The sequence below is a fragment of the Chroicocephalus ridibundus genome, chromosome 2 (assembly GCF_963924245.1).
Source record: "Chroicocephalus ridibundus chromosome 2, bChrRid1.1, whole genome shotgun sequence".
NCBI lineage: Eukaryota > Metazoa > Chordata > Aves > Charadriiformes > Laridae > Chroicocephalus > Chroicocephalus ridibundus.
In genome coordinates this window covers 38,585,282-38,604,729 of record NC_086285.1, presented here as the reverse complement: position 1 = coordinate 38,604,729, position 19,448 = coordinate 38,585,282, and the positions used below count along the sequence as shown (strand labels likewise).

The window sequence follows — 19,448 nt, the reverse complement described above, 5'->3', positions numbered from 1 at the left end:
CCTGAATATGAACTAAATATGTACGGTCTTTAAACATCAGGAAAAGGGAGTAAAGGATAATTTCAGTTGTATATAGTTGTATAATATTCTTGAGTCTAAGGAAACAAGTTCAATACAGCACAGTGGTAAAGAGTTTGCTATTTCACATTTACTCCACTTCTGTAGATAATCTTGATTCTGGAACATGAATACAATTGCTACTCCAATTTAAAATCACATTTTAATGTACTTTTAAAGGAGAGTAGCAATCGTATTAATTTGATTTGTATTAATTATCATTCATGAAAGCAAGCTAAAAAACGCTTCGATTTGAGTTAGCATTATAAATTTTGGATTAAACTTATTCAGACCAAGTCACTTGCATACCCACACAGGTGAGTTCAAAGTGTAGGCAAGGGTTCCTCAGCATTCAATTCTTATTAATCAGATTTCTCAAGACAAGTTCTTCCTCAAAGTAGTTCCAGTATGAAAAAAGAGAAATAAAATATTAGACAAACTATTATCTCAATGCAAAGAATCCCCTCTAAGGCTGCACTGGAAGTAAATCAATAATTTACCTTAACTCTTTTTAGCTATACAACTACTAGTTTAATACCTGTTATGTGATATTAATTTAGTAAAAACCTGAATGGCTTCTCCTTTAGAGAATACCAGCCACAGAGACCTATCTGTCATTTGTTTTGAATGAGAATTTTGGAGAGGAAGGTCTAGCTAAAACCCTTCAGCGCACGTGCACTGGAGTCCCACAGGGCTACCTGAGCCTTATCTTTGACAGGGAGAAGGGATGACACGAGGGTTCACCCACTCCGTTTTTTTGCTTGCCCTCCTTAGCATCCTCCGTCTGTTCCTTGGGACCATCCCAAACTGACAGGGCTTGAAGGCTTCCAGTGTGAGGCCAAGACCTGTCTCCCCTGCCCTGAAACAACTGGTGGATGGCATTTGAGAAAAAAATTTGCAATGGCCTTTTAGTTAAGATGCTGGATGGACTCAGGAAAACTGGATTCAATTCCTGGCTTCGCAGTGGATCTTATTCATGACCCTGGGACATCTGCCTATGTCGTGGTACAAAGCCTTCTGCCCCATGTAAAACTGTTCTGAGACTGTTATCTGTTAATATTTGACAGATGCTGTGCAAGGGCCCTCCTTCACTGGGAACACAGTGTGGGAAGCAGGTCAGAGCTCAGGATGATGGTTGAGAATAGAGCTATACATCACGCCAATGAACCGCAGTTTCCATCTTCTTTCACATCATCTTTTATACCTCGTGTAATCACTTCATGCGTTCAGTATTTCTATTACTAGTATTACATGTCTATTTGCACGAAATTTGTCCCTGACATTACAGAAGATAAAGCTATCACAGTTTTATTGATTGAGCAGAGACATCTACATATGTTTTCCATTACTATTATGCTGTGCGGGTTGAGGAACTGACATATTTAACTAAGCAGAAATAGAGAAATACAGAAAAAGAAAACAGGGAGACAAGATGACTCAGCCAAACCTTCAGCCCTATAGATTTCTTAATACCCTATAATCTTTAAAGTTCCTGTGACAGAACCGAGCTCTCCAGCTATCAGCTCAGTATTTTAACTTGAACATGATCCTTGGCAGAATGCACTCAACAAACCGGAGCATCCTGCAGATGCAGAAAGAAAATACACCTTCCTTTTAACAAGGAAACACAAAACTTTGGGTAGCATACAGAAAAGCACAGTAAGCAATGATTAATGAGTATTTGTCTAATGAAGGGACGGACTCCTGGTAGTAGAATGAGGCCTCCATGCCTAACTAGCAAATATTAATCTGCTTTAATTAATGATCCTTAAGAAAAATTATTATAAAAAATAATGGCTCAGAAAAATTGAAGTGAATACTACCCACAGACTGTACAAAAGATTTTCGGTAATCATATGCTGCTGACAATTCATCAGATTTAACAAGGTAGAGCGAAAGAAGAACTGACCTCCCGAGGACAGATGATTCTCTTGGGACGTGGTGCCTCCTGTTGCAACTGATACACTGTCAAACACAAAAATGTACAGATAATTAGAAGACAGCAACATACACAAACTTTTATTCAGATGAGTCTTTTTAGCCAGAGGCTGCAAAGAAAAAATGCAGATGTAAAGAAAATGAGGGCAAACGGACGTATTTCAGTGCATCAAAGTAATTTATATGAAAATCGGTTGTTGACCTACAAACTAGCTGAACTGAACATTGTTTTAATTTTTAGAAGTATTATCTCCTTTTGTACTTGTCCTGCATTTCTATACCAGGGAAGACAAGCTACAAAGATTTATTAGGTCTATCTCAGGATAAAATCTCGTTTTTGCTGTAACAACTCAAAACAGGATGCCTACCAATAACAACAGTGTTTTCATGGATTAGGCCAAGCATGTTTGAAAGGGTTCACCACAATCTCATAATTTATTTCAAGATTTGCTGGCAATTACTGCCAAGCAGGCAAACATTCCTTTCAGAGCAATTACGCCTTATTCAAATGGCCCTGGATCAATTCTGCGAAATCTTCTGAGGGCTGGAGGAGAAAGACCCGAGGCTAGGGGTAGTCGCTGAACCCTGGCCCCCAGCCTCTTCACTGCGTGTATTTAATGAGATCCTCTCCTTCCTTTCCACTCCAGAGTCGTGAGAGGAAGCTGACATGCAATGACAGTAATCAATTCCAGCGCAGACAGACTGTCTCTCCATAGCTCCAGTAAAAATCCCAGAGGTCTGGATTGCCTCCCTCGAGAAAGGCCTTCTGCATGCTGACCTTCTTGTATTTGGAAAGAACATGTTGTGTCTACGAATTTTTTTAAAAAACCAAGTTTCTAGGACAGGGCTCTTCATAATGCTTGTGAAGCTCAGAATTATGCCCCGAAAGGTGGCAGATTATAGGAGGAATATAAATGCCTGTAGGTTTGATAAAGACAAGAGCCTAGTTGCAGAAAGTGAATTGAAATGGTAGGTGTTACTCTTCAGCACCTTCTCCCACCTTCTGCACCTTCTCTTTGAATGGGGCTAGGAGGGATGGAGCCTGAGAAGCAGGGAAGTCCTTGGCTTGCACCCAAGTTTGTCACTCAGGGGATGTGACAGCTTTGAGGCAATGCTCTCCGCTACTGCCGGAGTCGAAGAAACCATAACCTCTCCTTTTCCCAACCCAGCCTTCATCCCTGGTTCCTCAGAGGGGCTCAGAAAGAGAGTTCATGATTTCTTATACTTCCTATCAGTTTTAATGCATACGGATGTGATCCAGCTCTGAAGTTGTACTAAGGTTCTGGATTTAACTGCCTTCGTTCAGCACAGCCTGACTTCCCTCTACTTTTGCACAAGATTCATGGCAACTAGTGGTCTTTCTTACCTCTTTCAGCTGTGTGGCTGAGTAAGATTCAAAACCTTCCTTTTACTCTTTTCTGATCAAATGACTTGTGTATCCAAAAGGATTGCCAAGGAAAGCATGAAAAATGTGCTTCAAAAATTAGAGACCGTTTTTTAACACTCTCATTATTCTGGAGCCCAATATCGTGATTTTAGAGTCTATTTCTGAATGTCTGAAATCACCATAACCACTGATTCAGCAAGTTACTGATGCTTATGACTAAATATATTCAAGAGGAAAATAGTAACTTTTTTCTTCCCCCATACATTTCCAGCAAAGAAATGGAACTGTAAGGATTCAAAATATTGCAAGAATATGATTGCTTCATATTTAAAGTAAAAGGTTTATTTCCCCAATTTATTAATTTCAATTTTAATTGGAAAATCACACTTCATAAAAGTTCTGCTTTCTAATAATCAAACCTGTTAAATATTAACTGACAGAGCAAATTAAGCTAGTGAAGCTGTTTCTAAGATAACCTTGATAGCTTGTGGTGCAAAACAAGCTGGTCTGAAGAACACATCTGAAGCCTACCTTGTGACGTGTAGCCTACCTTGCGATGTGTTGCATTTGTAAGAAATGAGAAAAGCAAAGGGTTCTCCGAAAGGACCAAAAGGCTCACTGAGGCTGATATCACTGGAGAAGCAAGGGTGGGGAGAAGAGTCAGCATTTCACAAAACAAAGGAAGGAATGACTAATAGGAGAGGGCAGATATATGAAAGACTTGAAAGCAAACGCAAAAAACCTGGATGCTGATAGGATGCAGTGGGATGAATCAGTGCAGGGATTCATGATGAATGCAAGGAAGGCAAATCATCTTAACAACTGTGTTTTGAATAGACTGGAAAAGGTTGCCGTCATTCTCAGAGAGGCAGGGGTAATTAATCTGCTCAATAATCTGAACTGTGAAAGACATCTGATTTACAAATACATCAGAGGAAAACGTAGTAAGATTATTGCTATACAAATAAATAATAATAATAATAATGAATTATATACTGCCTTAAATGTGCAGGATGAGAAAATGGCCCCAGGTAACAAGCATGATTGAGCTCGTGAACGGTGGTAATCACAGAAACCACCACGGATGGGAAATGGTTTCCTGGGAAAGATAAAGAATTCAGATTTGGCCATATTAGCTTTACACTGAAAGACACTAAACTGACAGAAAGACAGGCCAGTGTAACTAGTGGAGAGAGATGCAGAACCATTAGACGGAAGGAGAGAAGACAGATCAGGAACAGAAGGAAAGGACTGAGAACCACCACTGGCCTCGTGGTACAGGAAGCCAAGCAGTTCAGCAGGAGAGAAATGACAGAGGAGACAGACAGGCCGACAGCAGCCAAGGATGCCCAGTGAAGACACACAGCAAGGCAAGGGTGGAGGAGGTAAAACAGCAGTGAAAGGCCAGGTGAGTGAAAAACTAGGGAAAGGCAATATCTCACAGACTAAGGTATTAAGGAGCAAAGCAAGCGTGACCCTACCAAAAGCTGCGTTCTTCCCTAGAAAGGTTCTCTCCTGTTTCTGCTTCAAATGATTGCGATATGAAACCCCGCTAATGGGCTATGAATACAAGTGCAATATTATGGCTAAGGTGACTTGAGAAAAATGTGCCCTACAGCTAAGTTCCAATGAGCGCAGACACCTCATTAAGTGACCTCATTTTCAGAAGTGCTGAACATCCTGCAGCTCTGCCCAATTTCATTATATACTTTTTTCCAAAGTGCTGGGCACTCACACTCCGGCTGACATTGCCGAGACCTCAGCAGAGTCCAGGGGATGGTCAGGAGCTCAGAAAGCATGTGCCCCTCACTTACTTGCTGGAATGGCAAACAAGCCTTGCCTTTCTGTCTCATTTTAACCCCTCCGCCTCTGAAAAATCTTAAAATAGAATCCGATGTCTAAGGATATGGTTAACTGCAATAATAGAAAACCAGGCTTATTTAACACAGTGGTAAGCAGTGATCGACATCTGACCCAGTCTACTCCAGCATTTAGAACTGACAGGCAGGTTAGAGACAAACCCACCATGATCATAAAAAGATGACACCTGAACATAACGATTATTGTTTTAGCCCTGAAAAAAATTAACCTTATAAAAAGTCAACTGCATGCAAAAAGAAAATGCATTATTACTGCTTAAAGAACAGCATTAGACTGGGAGGAGCTTTTTGTTCAGCATCGGATGCAAATTAAATGCACAGTAATAATACACACTAAATATGAAACTGAAGTGCAGCACTGCAATAGGAAAATGCAGTAGCTTTTAATTGGCCCTTCAACATCTTTATCAGTTTTATAATTCATATAGTTTGCCAGCATTCATAGCATCATAATCACCTGGAACTCAGCAAGTTAACAAAACTTTATTATTGAATTTCTAGGGGAACATTTCTTTGAGATGTCGGGTAACTAGTTAGAATATACATCTCTCTTTTGTTCCTTCTAGAGGACAAGTCTTGTCTCACGGGATGAATAAAGAAAATCCCACACTATGTTTTAGAAAGAACTGTCTAATTCCGAAAGCTGATCTGCGAAAGTAACAAAGGGGTGACACACAAGAATCAACACTTACTCCTCTTCTGCCATGGAAGGACTAGCACCAATTCCTTCATACTCTTTTCATTCTGCAGCGTGTCAGGAACTCAAGCCTTCTCCTTTAACTCACCTATGACTACTGTTCAGTGACGCTCCAGCGGAGAGGAAAAATTTCTATCATTGCCTTTATAAAGCAGCAAAGAAACGCACTGCCTTCTCTCTGAGAACATTTCACAGCGTTCCTTAGTTTTACCTCCTCGTCCACGTCTCAGTCAGGCATTTATCCATGTGCCGAGCTTGAACAATATGAGCTGTCCTATTTCTGCAGGATTACTCACATGCTTAATTAGGAACCTAAGTGCCTGGCTGAAACAAAACCTTAATTTCTAACAAAACTGAGTCTCAGACACTGTGCTTATTATTTGCTGAAGGGCAGGAGGCAGGGAAACTTTGTGAGGAGCTGAAGCATGGCATCAGCTGATGCTCTGCATCTTGCCACATTGCTTCGCACCAATGTACTGACCTTAAATAATGCAAATAAACATTAAAGTGGCATTGACATTAGACTTGCTTAGCACATGCCAATCTCAACAGTGGTAAAAGAAGAAAAAGAGCGGTTTTACATCTCTTCAAAACTCAAGCATGTACGGGCTGTAGCTGGAAGCCAAAAATGACTACGCGGTTTCAGCAGTCAAACAAATTGCCTACTTGTCACATGAAGCAGGTACAAGCACCGGTTCTGCTCCAAGAGGGCAGCGCAGCACTGGAGCAGGTTACCCACAAAGGTGGCAGAGGCTCCGTCCCTGAAGGTCTTCCAGACTCGGCTAGATAAAGCCATGGCTGTTCTGCTCTACAGCAGACAATAGTCGTGCTTGGAGTGAGACGCCTGATCAGCTCACCCCAGAAGTCCCTGACAGCCCACATGTCTGTGATTCTTGTCTTCCTTCCTTTCCTACCTCAGTGATGGTAAAATCACAAAATGCCATTTCATGTAATATTCCCAATTTACAGCAGACTACAGAAAGAAATCTGTTATTGGATATTTATTTGTTGATCTGTTACTCACGTATAAATGCAATCAAACCCACTACCTAGAGACTGCTAGTAACTTGCCTTTTTTTTCCCCCCACATCCCTTCCTGGTAATACAAAATTATTCTTGGCATTTCTTTTATTCTCTGTGTCCCAGGGCTATTAGAAAAAGTCTGAAAAACCTTGTAATCTGTGAAACCTATGTACCTTCTAACAATTCTTCATAAGCGAGTATCTTCTGCATTAGAAGCATCCATTTTTTCCAAATACAGCTGAAACAAACTTGGACATCACGCCAAAGAGTAAGGCTTGTTCTGCTTTGATTGGGATTTGCCCATGGATATGTGTAAGACTGTTTATTTGAATACTTAAAAACAGGAAAATTTGCCATTGTTGAAAAGCTAGAAGGACTGAAGTGTTGATCACAATGTCAATAAAAGGCAACACAGTGCACCTAAACTTCCCCAGGACTTAAAAAAAATCAAAACTGTATGCAAAGTAGTTTAATAGTATGTTAGCAAACTTTAAAAGCTACTAGCTAAGATACACTGAAAATAACTGTTAAGTAGGCAGGAAACACAAACTGCTAAGAGTGAAATACATGCACTAAGTTAAAACCGTGATGAGACAGGACAGTAGATTGCATCATAGACTAGTGTATCATTGGACAGAACCTCTATAATTAATTTACCAGACTGGGATTTTTCAAGCAGAGTAAAGCAGCATACATTACCTAACATGCAATGGAAAATATATGTCTGTGGCTAAGCAGTCTCAGCAGCAAATCTCTGTAATCTTAAACTATTTTCTGCATTTTGTAGTTGTCTAACTTTTTCCAAGGTCATTCATGCATGGGGTTCAGATGCTGAGGCCACGACTTTGTCGTTACCACAATATTGGCATCCTACATATATCTGAATAGGAAATTATATATTCATATTCTTTGTTGTTTGGTTGTTTGGTTGGTTTTTTTAACTTTTAATAAGTTTCCTTGGACTATGTGTAAGCTATCAGGCAAATGTAACTAAGCTTTTTCACTGCATGCAGTGATCTGTCTGCTGCCCCAGTGGGGCAAGAAGGTAAGTAAAGGCACGTGCTTATTCCCTGACTTTTTAACGAAAACTTCCTGCAAACAGGGAAACATCTGTCATTTCAAATCCTGGTCTCACCAGAGTCAATGGGAGCTTTTCCATTGATTTGGAGTAAGCCAGGTTCCTCTTCTAAAAACACCCACTAAAGCGTCTGCGTCTTTCCAAGTACCCAGCAAAGTACGCAGGAATGGCCCAACTCAAATCAATGCGCTCTTGCTGACTTTTAAGGAGGGTTTTTTTATACATTCAAAATACTGCAACAAAAAAAAAAAAAAGAGAGAGAGTCTCTAGAAAACAGTGTTCTGAGAAGCAATTTTTGTAATTTAAAGGTGTACTCAAACTTTGGTTGAAAAAATCCCAGTCCACTCTGACGCAGAATGTCATTCTCAGGTAACATACAGGTGATGCCTTTGAAGTCAGCAAGGTAGTTTAATGTGGATATAAGTGAAGCCAACAAGTTTATTCCAGTCTTTAAAATTATACATGTGCATGCATGTAACTACTGTGATCCTTGTCTTTTTGTAGTTCCATCTTGGTAATGGCACTGTACTGAATTTGAAGTTGCCACAATAAAAGAGACGACTTTCACTTAGGATAGTCTGTATCTGAAAACAGCACAAAATACTCCCTCTGCACCCAAAGCTACAGTTTCATTCAAGTCCCAGTAAGGGTTTAAAATAAAAAGATCAAATTTAAAGGCCATCTTTAATAAGGGTTTTAAAAGCCAATATTTTGTCTCAGATCTGTACTACTTTATTAGAAAATACATTTGGAATAAAGCAAAAAGAGCATAAAATATGCACTTCTGCACTGCACTCTATGTAAATGATTTTTCTAAAGGCAGACAGGAAGGTTCAAAGAACTGATAATGGTGTCTCCAACTTCTAAACCACCACTTCAAAAATCAACTTCTATTGCTAAGGATCAAAAATATTATTATCTTAAAGTAATTTGGTGACCCATATAAAAAGACAAGTATACTCAAGCCTGACCTTTAGTAAACACATGAAGCATTAACCTCCTCAGCCTCTGGAACTTTCTCAGCAGAGAAAGCAGGAAACCCAAGATTCACACACTTGTAAGGCAACTGAGAGAGTCTGCTGTTCACGACCCTCCTGCACTTGTGCCGTGGAGAACCGGAAAAGTTCAGGTTTTGCTGGTGTCCCATACAGTAATTTCTACAAGCACCTAGTACATTTATGTCTTTTTTCTAAACAAAGGAAGGGAAAAGACCTAACCGTGACACCTTGGTAAGGTACTAAAATTATTCAAATTTCTCGTATACTCACAGTATGATTTCCATATTGGAGGCTGGTATTCTTCAGCATCTAGAATAGAAGGAAAAAAAGGGAGAAAGAAATCAGTCAATTGGTCACTGGGTCAAACTGTCAGCATGCGTTTTTCTGCTGAGAGACCTCAGCTTGTCAGCAAAATTCACATTTCTTTCCCAACAGAGATGCTAGCTCATTTACAGTACAGCTTCCTATGCGAGAGAAGAATATAAATTTCAACCACTTGTGGATCCAATGTGCTTCTCCCAAATCATTCAAATATAACAGGAGTTAATTTGTTACCAATTTGCATACAGTTTCCTGACTCACCAGGATTTTTAAAATAATTAACTAGACTGGTAACTACATTATTTATTTGCTTTACTTGGCATCATAAACCGACAAATCACTACTGGTTTCCAATCAGGCTTCTAACCCCACTGTTAACACTGTAGAAGGAGCATCAATGAATAACACACGCCTTAGCTACAACGATGCACAGCTCAGGCTGGACTCCGACACGCAGACCTGCCGGTTTCGGCGAAATTCAATTACACTTTTTGAACCGACTAGAATATGAAATTTGCGTATTTTCCAGAAACTGCATCAGCAAAAATAATTTTAAAAAGTTAGAAGAAGGAAAGTCTGCCACACCTGCAATTGGAAACAGATGATTATTGCCTTTATCAACTGAAGGGGCAAAATACGAAAAAGATGCGAGAGTTATACAATGCTGCTGGGCAAATTTTTGGCAGAGGGAGCAGAGCCTCTGTGTTTAAAAGTATAAATTTGTAGAGCCTGAGCTAACCGCCCCCCGCCACAACCCGCGCTAAGAGCACAGCGAGCAAAGGGCTCTCCAGGCTGGCAGGCAGACTGGTGCAACTGGAAGGCACGGCGAGCATACAGTCCCACCCCACAGGGAGGTTTCCAGCTCCCAGCAGTAAAGACTCTTGCTTCAACCTCCAGAAATCCCAGCAGAGGCCCAGCTTGAGCAGTAGGAGCTAAACAAGTTACCATACACCAGCCACAAAGGGTGGGGTACTGGGTACCAGTTTGGCTCTGAACTGCCCTGTTGCCAAACACTTTGAAGAGTCATTTACAGGGGGTATGTCATTAACCTCCTAATACTGTGCAAGGTAATTAAGGTGTTTGGTATTTACTAAACTTCTACTTAAGTTATGCTAATGTAATTCAATTATAGTTGCATAGCTCATGCTCCCTGTCTATTTATATACACACAACCGCTTTAAATATATCCCTGCAAAAGTTTGTTTACTAGGCATGTTAATCATTAACTACCATCTGCCAGTTTTAACTCTGTTGCTTTAAAAAAAGGATAAATCTAGCAATGATCACAGTTACTGCCTGGAATAATACCCTGCGACAATTTGCAGATATACTGATTGGGAAACCCATTCACTTCCAGTTTCAACTGCATCCACTTCACAACTTTGGCAAAATTTAAAATGCTCAGACTGACAGAGTTATACCGTGCTGTGGCAATCCAAGAGTAATTAGCTTGCAAGTTCATTATACAGAAGGATTATTTTAAATTATATGAAGCTATTCATGAGATCAGTGAAATTTATTCATGCAAGAGCTGGCTAAATTTTTCTCCTCTCACATTATAATGGTAATATATTACTCTTTTTTTCCCTATACATCTGTTGCTCCAATAGAGTTCACCATAACACCATAATATGGTGTATTAAATTCCTCTGTCAAACTTCTGCAGTACTGCAGGAGAATTTCTGAATTTGCTTGTTCACTTAATATTTTTTTCCAATAGGAGAAACATTGAGATAATCCAAATATCTGATTATCCATACTTGTGACTTCAAAAAAAGGAAGTAATAGTGGGTGAAATGATGAAAAACCAACGAGTATCAGTTGTTGCTTTCATCTTCCAAATTAATTAGAGAGAGCACGGTAAATTGAACAGTGAAAGCTGATGTACAAGTGGCCATAAAGTACTTCATTAGCTTGAGACAGACTGATGGTGTGGAAACACTGCAGCCTAGGTGGAAACAATCGTCCAGGAGATAGTGATAAAACAAAACTCCCCATGATTACGTTAGATTTGTAACAGTTATGAATCTGTCAGCCCAGGAAAGTGTGGACAGAACCATTCCTCAGTAGCTAAAGTAATTCTTAAGGGCAGCATACTCGGAGGAAAACCACAGGTCACCAGCTCCACAGTCGCCCTTACGAGGCACCGCACCATCCTCTGTGAACCCTCCAGCTGACAACGCGTCCCTAAATCCCAGGGAACGGAACTCCATACAAGTGAGAGTATTAATATTGTTTATTGTCAAGCTATCATGCATGACATTTGATGGCACCCATTTGTAGGGAATAAAGGACAATTAGTTTAAATACAACCTGGAGACAGAGGTCATGCTTAAGGGTCGGGGAGATGTTTAATGGAGCCCAGGTAAAGATCTCTTGTTCCCTTTGTGGAATGAGGCCACTGGGCCCCTGTCTAGACATGGACCATGTACAGTCGAAGATGCCATTCTACTCGGCTGTCAGTGTGGAAATTACGCTCAGGACAGCAATTACCACATCTGAGTCACCAGAGGAATACATTGACTCTCCTCCTTGTATGATACAGTCGTAGGACTCCCATCCTGGGCAACTACATTTAGACTAAACTTCAGCCCTTCTTAAGTTAGGGGTCAAATGAGGCGAATTTTACCTGAGCAGACTGGATTACTACTATTTGCCCTTTTTTGAGGTTTCTGTTCTGTTTCTTTTTTCATAGTAGCCCTCTTTTATTGTGAGGTAGCTCTACTAATTAGATTATGCTTCACTCTCCACCACCAGACTGAACACAGCAGGTTCACAGAAGTTGCCAACAATAGTTTGGGTGATCAGCTCAGTTACTATGTGACACCTCAACTCCTGCAGCCTCTGCCTTCAGTTCTGCCCTCGGTAATGGCCTCAGCAAGGACCACTGCCCTCAGCTTTGATACACTTAGCAAAAATCAATCAATCAACCAATCAATCGATCAGACTTGGCACAAAGGACAAATGCCCCACCTTAATCTCTCATTAAATGATATTCCTAATACGAACTTTGATTGTAACGCCTATCACAACCGTGATGGTCAGCATGGGAAAAAGGGTCCACTGAGGTACTCTGAGGCACAAGACAGGATTCTCTCCTATTGCTGTTTTCTTGAAGGGTTCACACTTCCAACAGTGACTGTTCGTCTAAATTCAGAAACTGGGCCAGCTAAAGACAAGGTTGAAAGCAGCTGTCACAGGAGAAACACAGAGCACAAAAGGAAAAGCTCAACAAAATGTTCCAGGGCCAGCTACGATATGTCCTTCTGAGTCTAGAGAGACTCACTGTAAAAGAATTACAAAACGCCCAGAAGTTTAGGTCTTTTTTATTATTTCAAGTCTTACCAATACTGTAAATGACCTTAGCAAAACCAGAAAAGCTAAGGAAAGACTGGAAAGACTAGAACTGGCAGAAACCATGAGAGACTTCCACGAACAATAGTACAGCAATACTGTTAACTAAAAGCTTTGAAATATAACAGTTAAGAAGGTTAATATTTATTAGAGCTGGAAAAGTAACTAGAAGTTAGTTGTATGCTAAAGAGAAAGGCAAAAGGAATGGTGAATGCTGACTCTTGGGGAATATTACAGCTACCAGAAGGTTTTTCACTGCATGCATAATTGACATGAAAAGATACTGGAGAAAATTGTCAAACCAAAAATGACACTGTGGAATTGGGAAGTGGAAGTAAAAAAAAAAAAAAAGCAGGTTAGTTCTTCACTTAATTTGCTTTACTCTTCACAGAGTAGAAAGGATGAAAAGCACTTTAGGAATAAAATATTTTCATAAAGCTGATGGAGCACTGTAGAACTGATTACGCGTAAAAAGACTACAGTAAAGGCAGTACTGAAAAGTTGGCAATGCTTTAAGCAGACAGATAAAAAGTAAAACTGCATAAGATTTATTTTTAAAGCAACATGAAGACAGAAGACAGTATTTCTGTAAATGACGGGTGGTAAATGGTTAATACATTACTCAGAGCCATTCTTAAGCAATTTCTGAGAAATAGGCTTACAGTAATTATACAGTAAGTAAAGGTACCCATGAACTTCAAACCTTGTTCTTCACCGTGTCTGGCTCTGTACCAAAGGTGATACCTCTCTGGATGTAGTTGTGAAAGACACTGGAATGACTGAATTGCTTTTTCACTACTTTCTTGGACTTTGTGAAGATGATGATGTAATGCCAACGCTTGTGGATTTGTGCTACCAGCACTGGGACTGACGTAGCTAAAGCAGGTCTAGTAAGATACCGACTAAGCTAAAACTTCGATTCTTCTGACTACCGAGACTGGTAACGCACGGGGAAGAGGAAATTGTTTTACAGGAAAGATCACAAATTATGTCACATGAATTAAATATTTCTGACTTATAAGTGGCATTTCTAATTATAAGGGGAAGAGTAACAAATATCCATACCATAGTTGTACACCACGCCCTGTTCTAGATATTCTAAAATGTATTAATGATTCCTACGGTAGTAAAGAGTTACGCAGACAAGTAGCAGGACAGCTACCAATACGTGACTGTCCTTCTTTGCTAATTTCTTTATAGCCCGTATGAAAGAAGAGATTTTATTTTGCCTTTCTCCTTACTGTAAGATTATAAAAAATATTCTACAGTTCACCTTGGAAGAACTACCTCAGCCTGGATTCTCTGCCACCACTGCCTGAACTTCAGACTTCCTTTCCAGTAACAACTAATTTTAAAACTATGACCTGTGTGTGCAAGAAAAGACCCTTGTGTGTGAGGAAGAGCCAATTTGGAAGCCGCTGGCTTACTGGCAGTGTGAAGATAAATGATTCACCAGATGAACAAGTCTAGTTACTAATTTTCTCATCTTCTATTGTTATTTTCAGAATCTATTATTCTATATCTATAGATTCTGAATCTGTATCTAGATTCTATATTCAGATTCTATATTCTATAGAATCTTATTCTATATCTATCTATTTCTAGAGTCTATATTCAGAATCTATTAAAATACTATCTAAGTATTTTAATGACTTTTGTATATTTCCTTTAAAGAGATTTTTCCCAGTTTTACCATATACACTTTCATATTTATAGCTTTGTTTCAAAAACATTTAGTGTACATTATTAAATACATTTTTCTTACTTTTATATATGTAATTATATATATAACAACAACATATAACTGTTGACTAAAAGGCTGTGGAACGTGAAGTGTTCTCTTTAGGCACACATATTTTTCCTATATTTGTCTTCATACAGCCAGAATTATATTGTACAATTGACTATAATGGGGATGGACATCACTGAATCCCAGAATGGCTGAGGTTTGAAGGCACCTCTAGAAGTCATCTGGTCCAACTGCCTGCTCAAGCAGGGTCACCTTCAGCCAGTTGCCTAGGACCTTGTCCAGATAGCTTTTTTGTACCTGCAAGCATGGAGACTCCACAACCTCCCTGGGCAACCCGTGCCAGTGCTTGGTCACCCTCACAGTGAAAAAGTCTTTCCTGATGTTCGGACAGAGCCTCCTGTGTTTCATTGTTGTCCTCATTTTCTCTGGTCATGTCACTGGGCACCACTGAAGACAGCCTGGCTCCGTCCTCTTGGCACCCATCTTTCAGGCTTTTTTAGACTTTGATGACACCCTCCTGAGCGTTCTCTTCTCCAGGCTGAACAGTCCCAGCTCTCTCAGCCTTTCCTCATAGGAGGGATGAAGTCCCTGCATCACCTTAGTGGCTCTTCATTGGACTCTCTCCAGCATATCCATGTCCCTCTTGTACTGCGGATCCCAGAACTGGACACAGTACTCCAGGTGGGGCCTCACCAGTGCACAGCAGAGGGGAAGGGTCACCTCCCTTGACCTGTTGGCAACACTCCTTCTAATGCAGCCCAGGATACCATCAGCCTTCTTCAAGGGAAGGGCACACTGCGGGCTCATTTTCAACTTGATGTCCACCAGGACCCCCAGGTCCTTTTCTGCCAAGCTGTTTTCCAGCCAGGCAGTTCTCAGAATATATTGGTGGCTGGAGATTAAAGTGAGAGTAATAAGGAGGCTTCTTTGCTAAGGTCAGTTATTTTTCAACATATAAAACGTAACTGCATTATTTATTTTCCACTCTGTGCTTAAAACTTAGCAATTATCAAAGCTCATTTTCACCTTATCCAAACCCCCAATGGCTAATCTTGTTGCTTGTGAAGGGCTATTTTCATTTTTTTGCCCTCTCACTTATTAATATGTATGCATACACAACTATCTCACATTGCAGTCATTTTGTAAACTTTTTTAAATAGGCACTTTTTTCTGTGTTTGATTGTCATTTGGCATATACCTTTGGGCGTTACGATTACTTCTCTTACATCCAGTAACTGTCCTTGCAGGCATGTCTGACTACACTTTGAGAAAGAACATTCTCATTTTTTAAGTTGCAAATAATCATACTGTCAAATGAGCTGCCTCTCTTTAACTCCTGAAAAGTCACTGTTCCTTTGAAGAGCAAAATTAATTCTCTTGCAGTTAATAATTAGCGATCTAGCTGTTGAAACATTTCAGCGTGTCAAAAGCTCCGTTTAATGTTTCATTCAGAACGCACAGTTGCCTATGGAGGAGCCCGTAGTTACCAGCTTCATCCCTGAACTTTCTCGTCATTGGTACGTGGACAGCTAAAATACGGAATGAGGCTTCAGCTTTTGTTTTAATGAGACTCTTCAACTCTCAGTGTAAGGCACAGAAACAGAAATGATCAAATTGTTTATTTGCAACATAGTTTATAATTAGTGTATTAATTCAGATGATGGGTGCTTCCCACTGTGCTGTTCTCTCCTTTAAAAAAAAATCAGCAATAGTGTGTAATTTAAAATGTCAAAAAATGCTCACAAAAGGGGTGGAGTTCTCTCTTGCACAGCAATTAGACTGAAACAGTAAGCTTTTAATAACCACAATATAAATTGACAGCTATTTTGTATCTTTTGCTTTTGCCTGCCATAAACTTGCTATCAGAAGCCACTGCTGTAAAGTAGCTCATTGAGTCCGTTCTACGAATTGGAGTCTTTCCAAATTGTGCTCTCTCCTGCTTTTGCTTCAGATTTCAAAACACTATCTTTTCACTAATAGACAAGTGGACAGTCCACGGATAATTTTGTTTAATGCACATGTCTGTTTTACCAAAATGCAGAAGAAAGACAGTGCAAATAAGTAAATTTAATAATTTAGAAGAGGTATCGAGTATCAAATAAAATATGCCTGTGAAATAAGTGAATTATTAGGGCCCTACTCCAACAGATCACAGGAGATTTGAATTATTTGAATCCACAGCTAAACCTGTAGAACAAAAGCTTAAGGAGCCAAGTTCTGCAGTTGGTGAGGGGTATTCAGCCAGCTATGACCATCCAGTTGGAGCAATATCCCATTTAATTAAAAAACCTGCCTTTCTATTCTGCACAGATTTAAAGAGAATTAAAAGCATTGAAAGTATCATTCAAAATTTGGAACCGGAAAGAAGGAATATGCAGGGTTCTCAGTAACAATAGGAGAAGTATAAAAGGGAAGGGTATTTGTACAACCCTAGTTTTAGAAGTCTCTTTAGGAGACTAGTCTCGCTTAGGGCTACCGCGTGGGGCCCAAGAAATAGAAGTAAACAGGTTCTTCCAGAGAGCAAATCCAAGAACCTGACAGGGGTCTAAGTAAGCTGATGCAAATATTCCCAATGCTTTAAATATTTCCTGGGAAACCTGTAAGATTTAAGAGTGCAGAGGGGTATTCACACTGCCTAATCTTAGGCAGGTAGGTCCTTTTTAATGCTGCATCACACTGAATCTACTATATGACCTTGGATGGCATTTAAGAGCCTCTGTGATTTAGGGGCTTTGAACCATTTTGTTCACTGAGCAACAATGAAGAATTTCCTCATGCAAGACACTGCAGGTTTGTGTCTAAAAACTAGAAAGGTAGACAATGAAAAAAAAATCACAAAATATCTCCTTCATGCTTGATTGCCAAAAATCTGAGTTAATGGCTGCCATTAAATTTAATCTGGTCACTAAAAACCACACCGCAGTGCTTGTTACCATTCTCTATTTTAGCACTAATGCCATTATAATTAAAATGTAACACAGTTATTTTCACATTTTCATGTTTTTAATCTATAAACCAGGGGTATCAAGACGTTAAAATGGCACAATCAGGGCTCTGCCTGACTAAGAGATTGACATTTCTTTGGTAGGAATACACAGATGACATAAGTTAAATCACAACACATTAGCAGACCTCCTATCTTGCACGGACATACTTTAGCTTCTAACTAACGACCAGTTCGTTCCTGGATAAAAATCAAGACCAGATAATCAGTTGGCATGATGAGAATAGCTCCGCTGAAGTAATTTTATCCCTGTGCAGAATGGGGCAATGCATTTCCAGTCATTTACTTATTTCATCCTAAAAAAAAAACCAACCCTAACCCTCCAGCCCGCAATCCCTGGACTCAGCAAAGCAGGCCAGGCATTGTATGAAAAAGCACGTGACTGAAATAACCGCAATAATGCCAAAAAATGGCATTAAAAGGGTCACCGTGAAGTATTTCAATTAGAGCATTTATGTTGAAATAGTGTCAGCACATTCCCTGCTCCAGAAATGCACTCATACATTGACATGATGCCCGTTTATCTGGCTTGTCAAAGGAGCCAGCACATTCCCTGAAAACTTATTAACCTTTAGCAAAATCCAAATCATTGCTTTTGGTAGCTCTGCTATTTTTGACACGTGTCATTTTATCATCTCTCTAAGCAAGGACGCAAGCGTTTGCCTTTGACTATTCGAAGGTATGAGGGGGTCCTCATCCTGCAGGTGACTGTGGAGCCTGTTCAACAGCTTTCCAGGGATCATCGCCATCTTCCCCATCTAGCTCCACGTTTGCCCTTCTCTGGATACAGAACTACAGGTATTTTTGAAAGGCTGAAACCGCAGACTCAGAATAAATTGGAAACCCAGTAATTCCTCTCGCTCAGCAAAGCCGTGCGATTCAGAGAACTTACATCGGTAACTTACAAAAATCACAAAATGCGTTGTACTCAGCACAGGGGCTACTCATATACTAGGGACCTTACTGAACTCTGCAGCCTAAACACAATTTCAAGCCTCGGACATCAGAGATGAGAACTGCTCTGCCATCCAGAGCACGCGTGATGACCCGCAGAAGAATAAAGGGTTAGCAAATAATTAGACCTTTCTTTGGCTTCCTTTACAGCTCCTGTAATATTTGCTGCAATATTCGCTTCTATACATTAAAGCATGAAAAACAGGAAAAACACCACCCACCTGCAAAGCATATTAATCATTCCCACAGCTCTCTGATAAAGCTCTGAATAATCAGGGCTCCTAGGTTAAGAGGCAATACTCTACCTGTGCACTTCCCCTGATACAAAAACAGGACATTTTTATTTTAATTACAGTCTTTTGGTGGACTTCTAATTACAGGCTTCGGTGGATCTAAGTGTGTCAATTACATTCAAGGCCAACTGAATTATTATGTTACGCAAAGTTACTTTCTGGATCTTCAGTTTATCTCTTTTTAAAAAATAGTTTTGATTAATCAGTGTCAGCTATTGCTGAGGCACCCACCTTCTCTTCAAATATGTGGTAGAAATGGACAAACACTTCACAAGTCTTTTCTATTATATCGCCACCCACCATTTACCTGCTCCCTCAGTACTGCTGTTCCTGCAGTTATTAATTTGGATCTAAATAACAGAGAAATGTTTATCTATCTCCTTAATATTCGCTTCCATAATAATATGTTTATGCTGACAAGATTCTTATGTCTTAGAAAGTTCTATCACTTTTCTCCCTGCAATGTTAGCAATAAAAGATTTACTACCAGTATTTAAAATCGCTAGAAAACTATCATGGACTATTTCACCTCAGAAGAATACGGTTTATGCATTGTTTTCTTACTCAGGAGGAATTTTAATTGCCTTGTGGAAGTCTGTAATTCTTCCAAGAGCTTTTTACTGCAGCCTGGCACTTTTACAGTTGATAGTGAGTTCTTACAGTACCATATATTTGCAAAATACCTGGTACGAAACACCATAAAATTTCAAATAC

General features: G+C 39.8%; 1 protein-coding gene across 1 annotated transcript in view; it reads right to left on the bottom strand.

The window, feature by feature from the left end:
* CHN2 (chimerin 2) overlaps positions 1-19,448 on the bottom strand; it is a 167,303-nt gene that overhangs the window by 89,327 nt on the left and 58,528 nt on the right. The window contains exons 2-3 of the mRNA XM_063325096.1: positions 9,329-9,367; positions 1,967-2,022 (exon numbers count right to left, since the gene is read on the bottom strand). Of these exons, the coding sequence (XP_063181166.1) occupies positions 1,967-2,022; positions 9,329-9,367 (95 nt within the window). The remainder of the gene's footprint in view (positions 1-1,966; positions 2,023-9,328; positions 9,368-19,448) is intronic.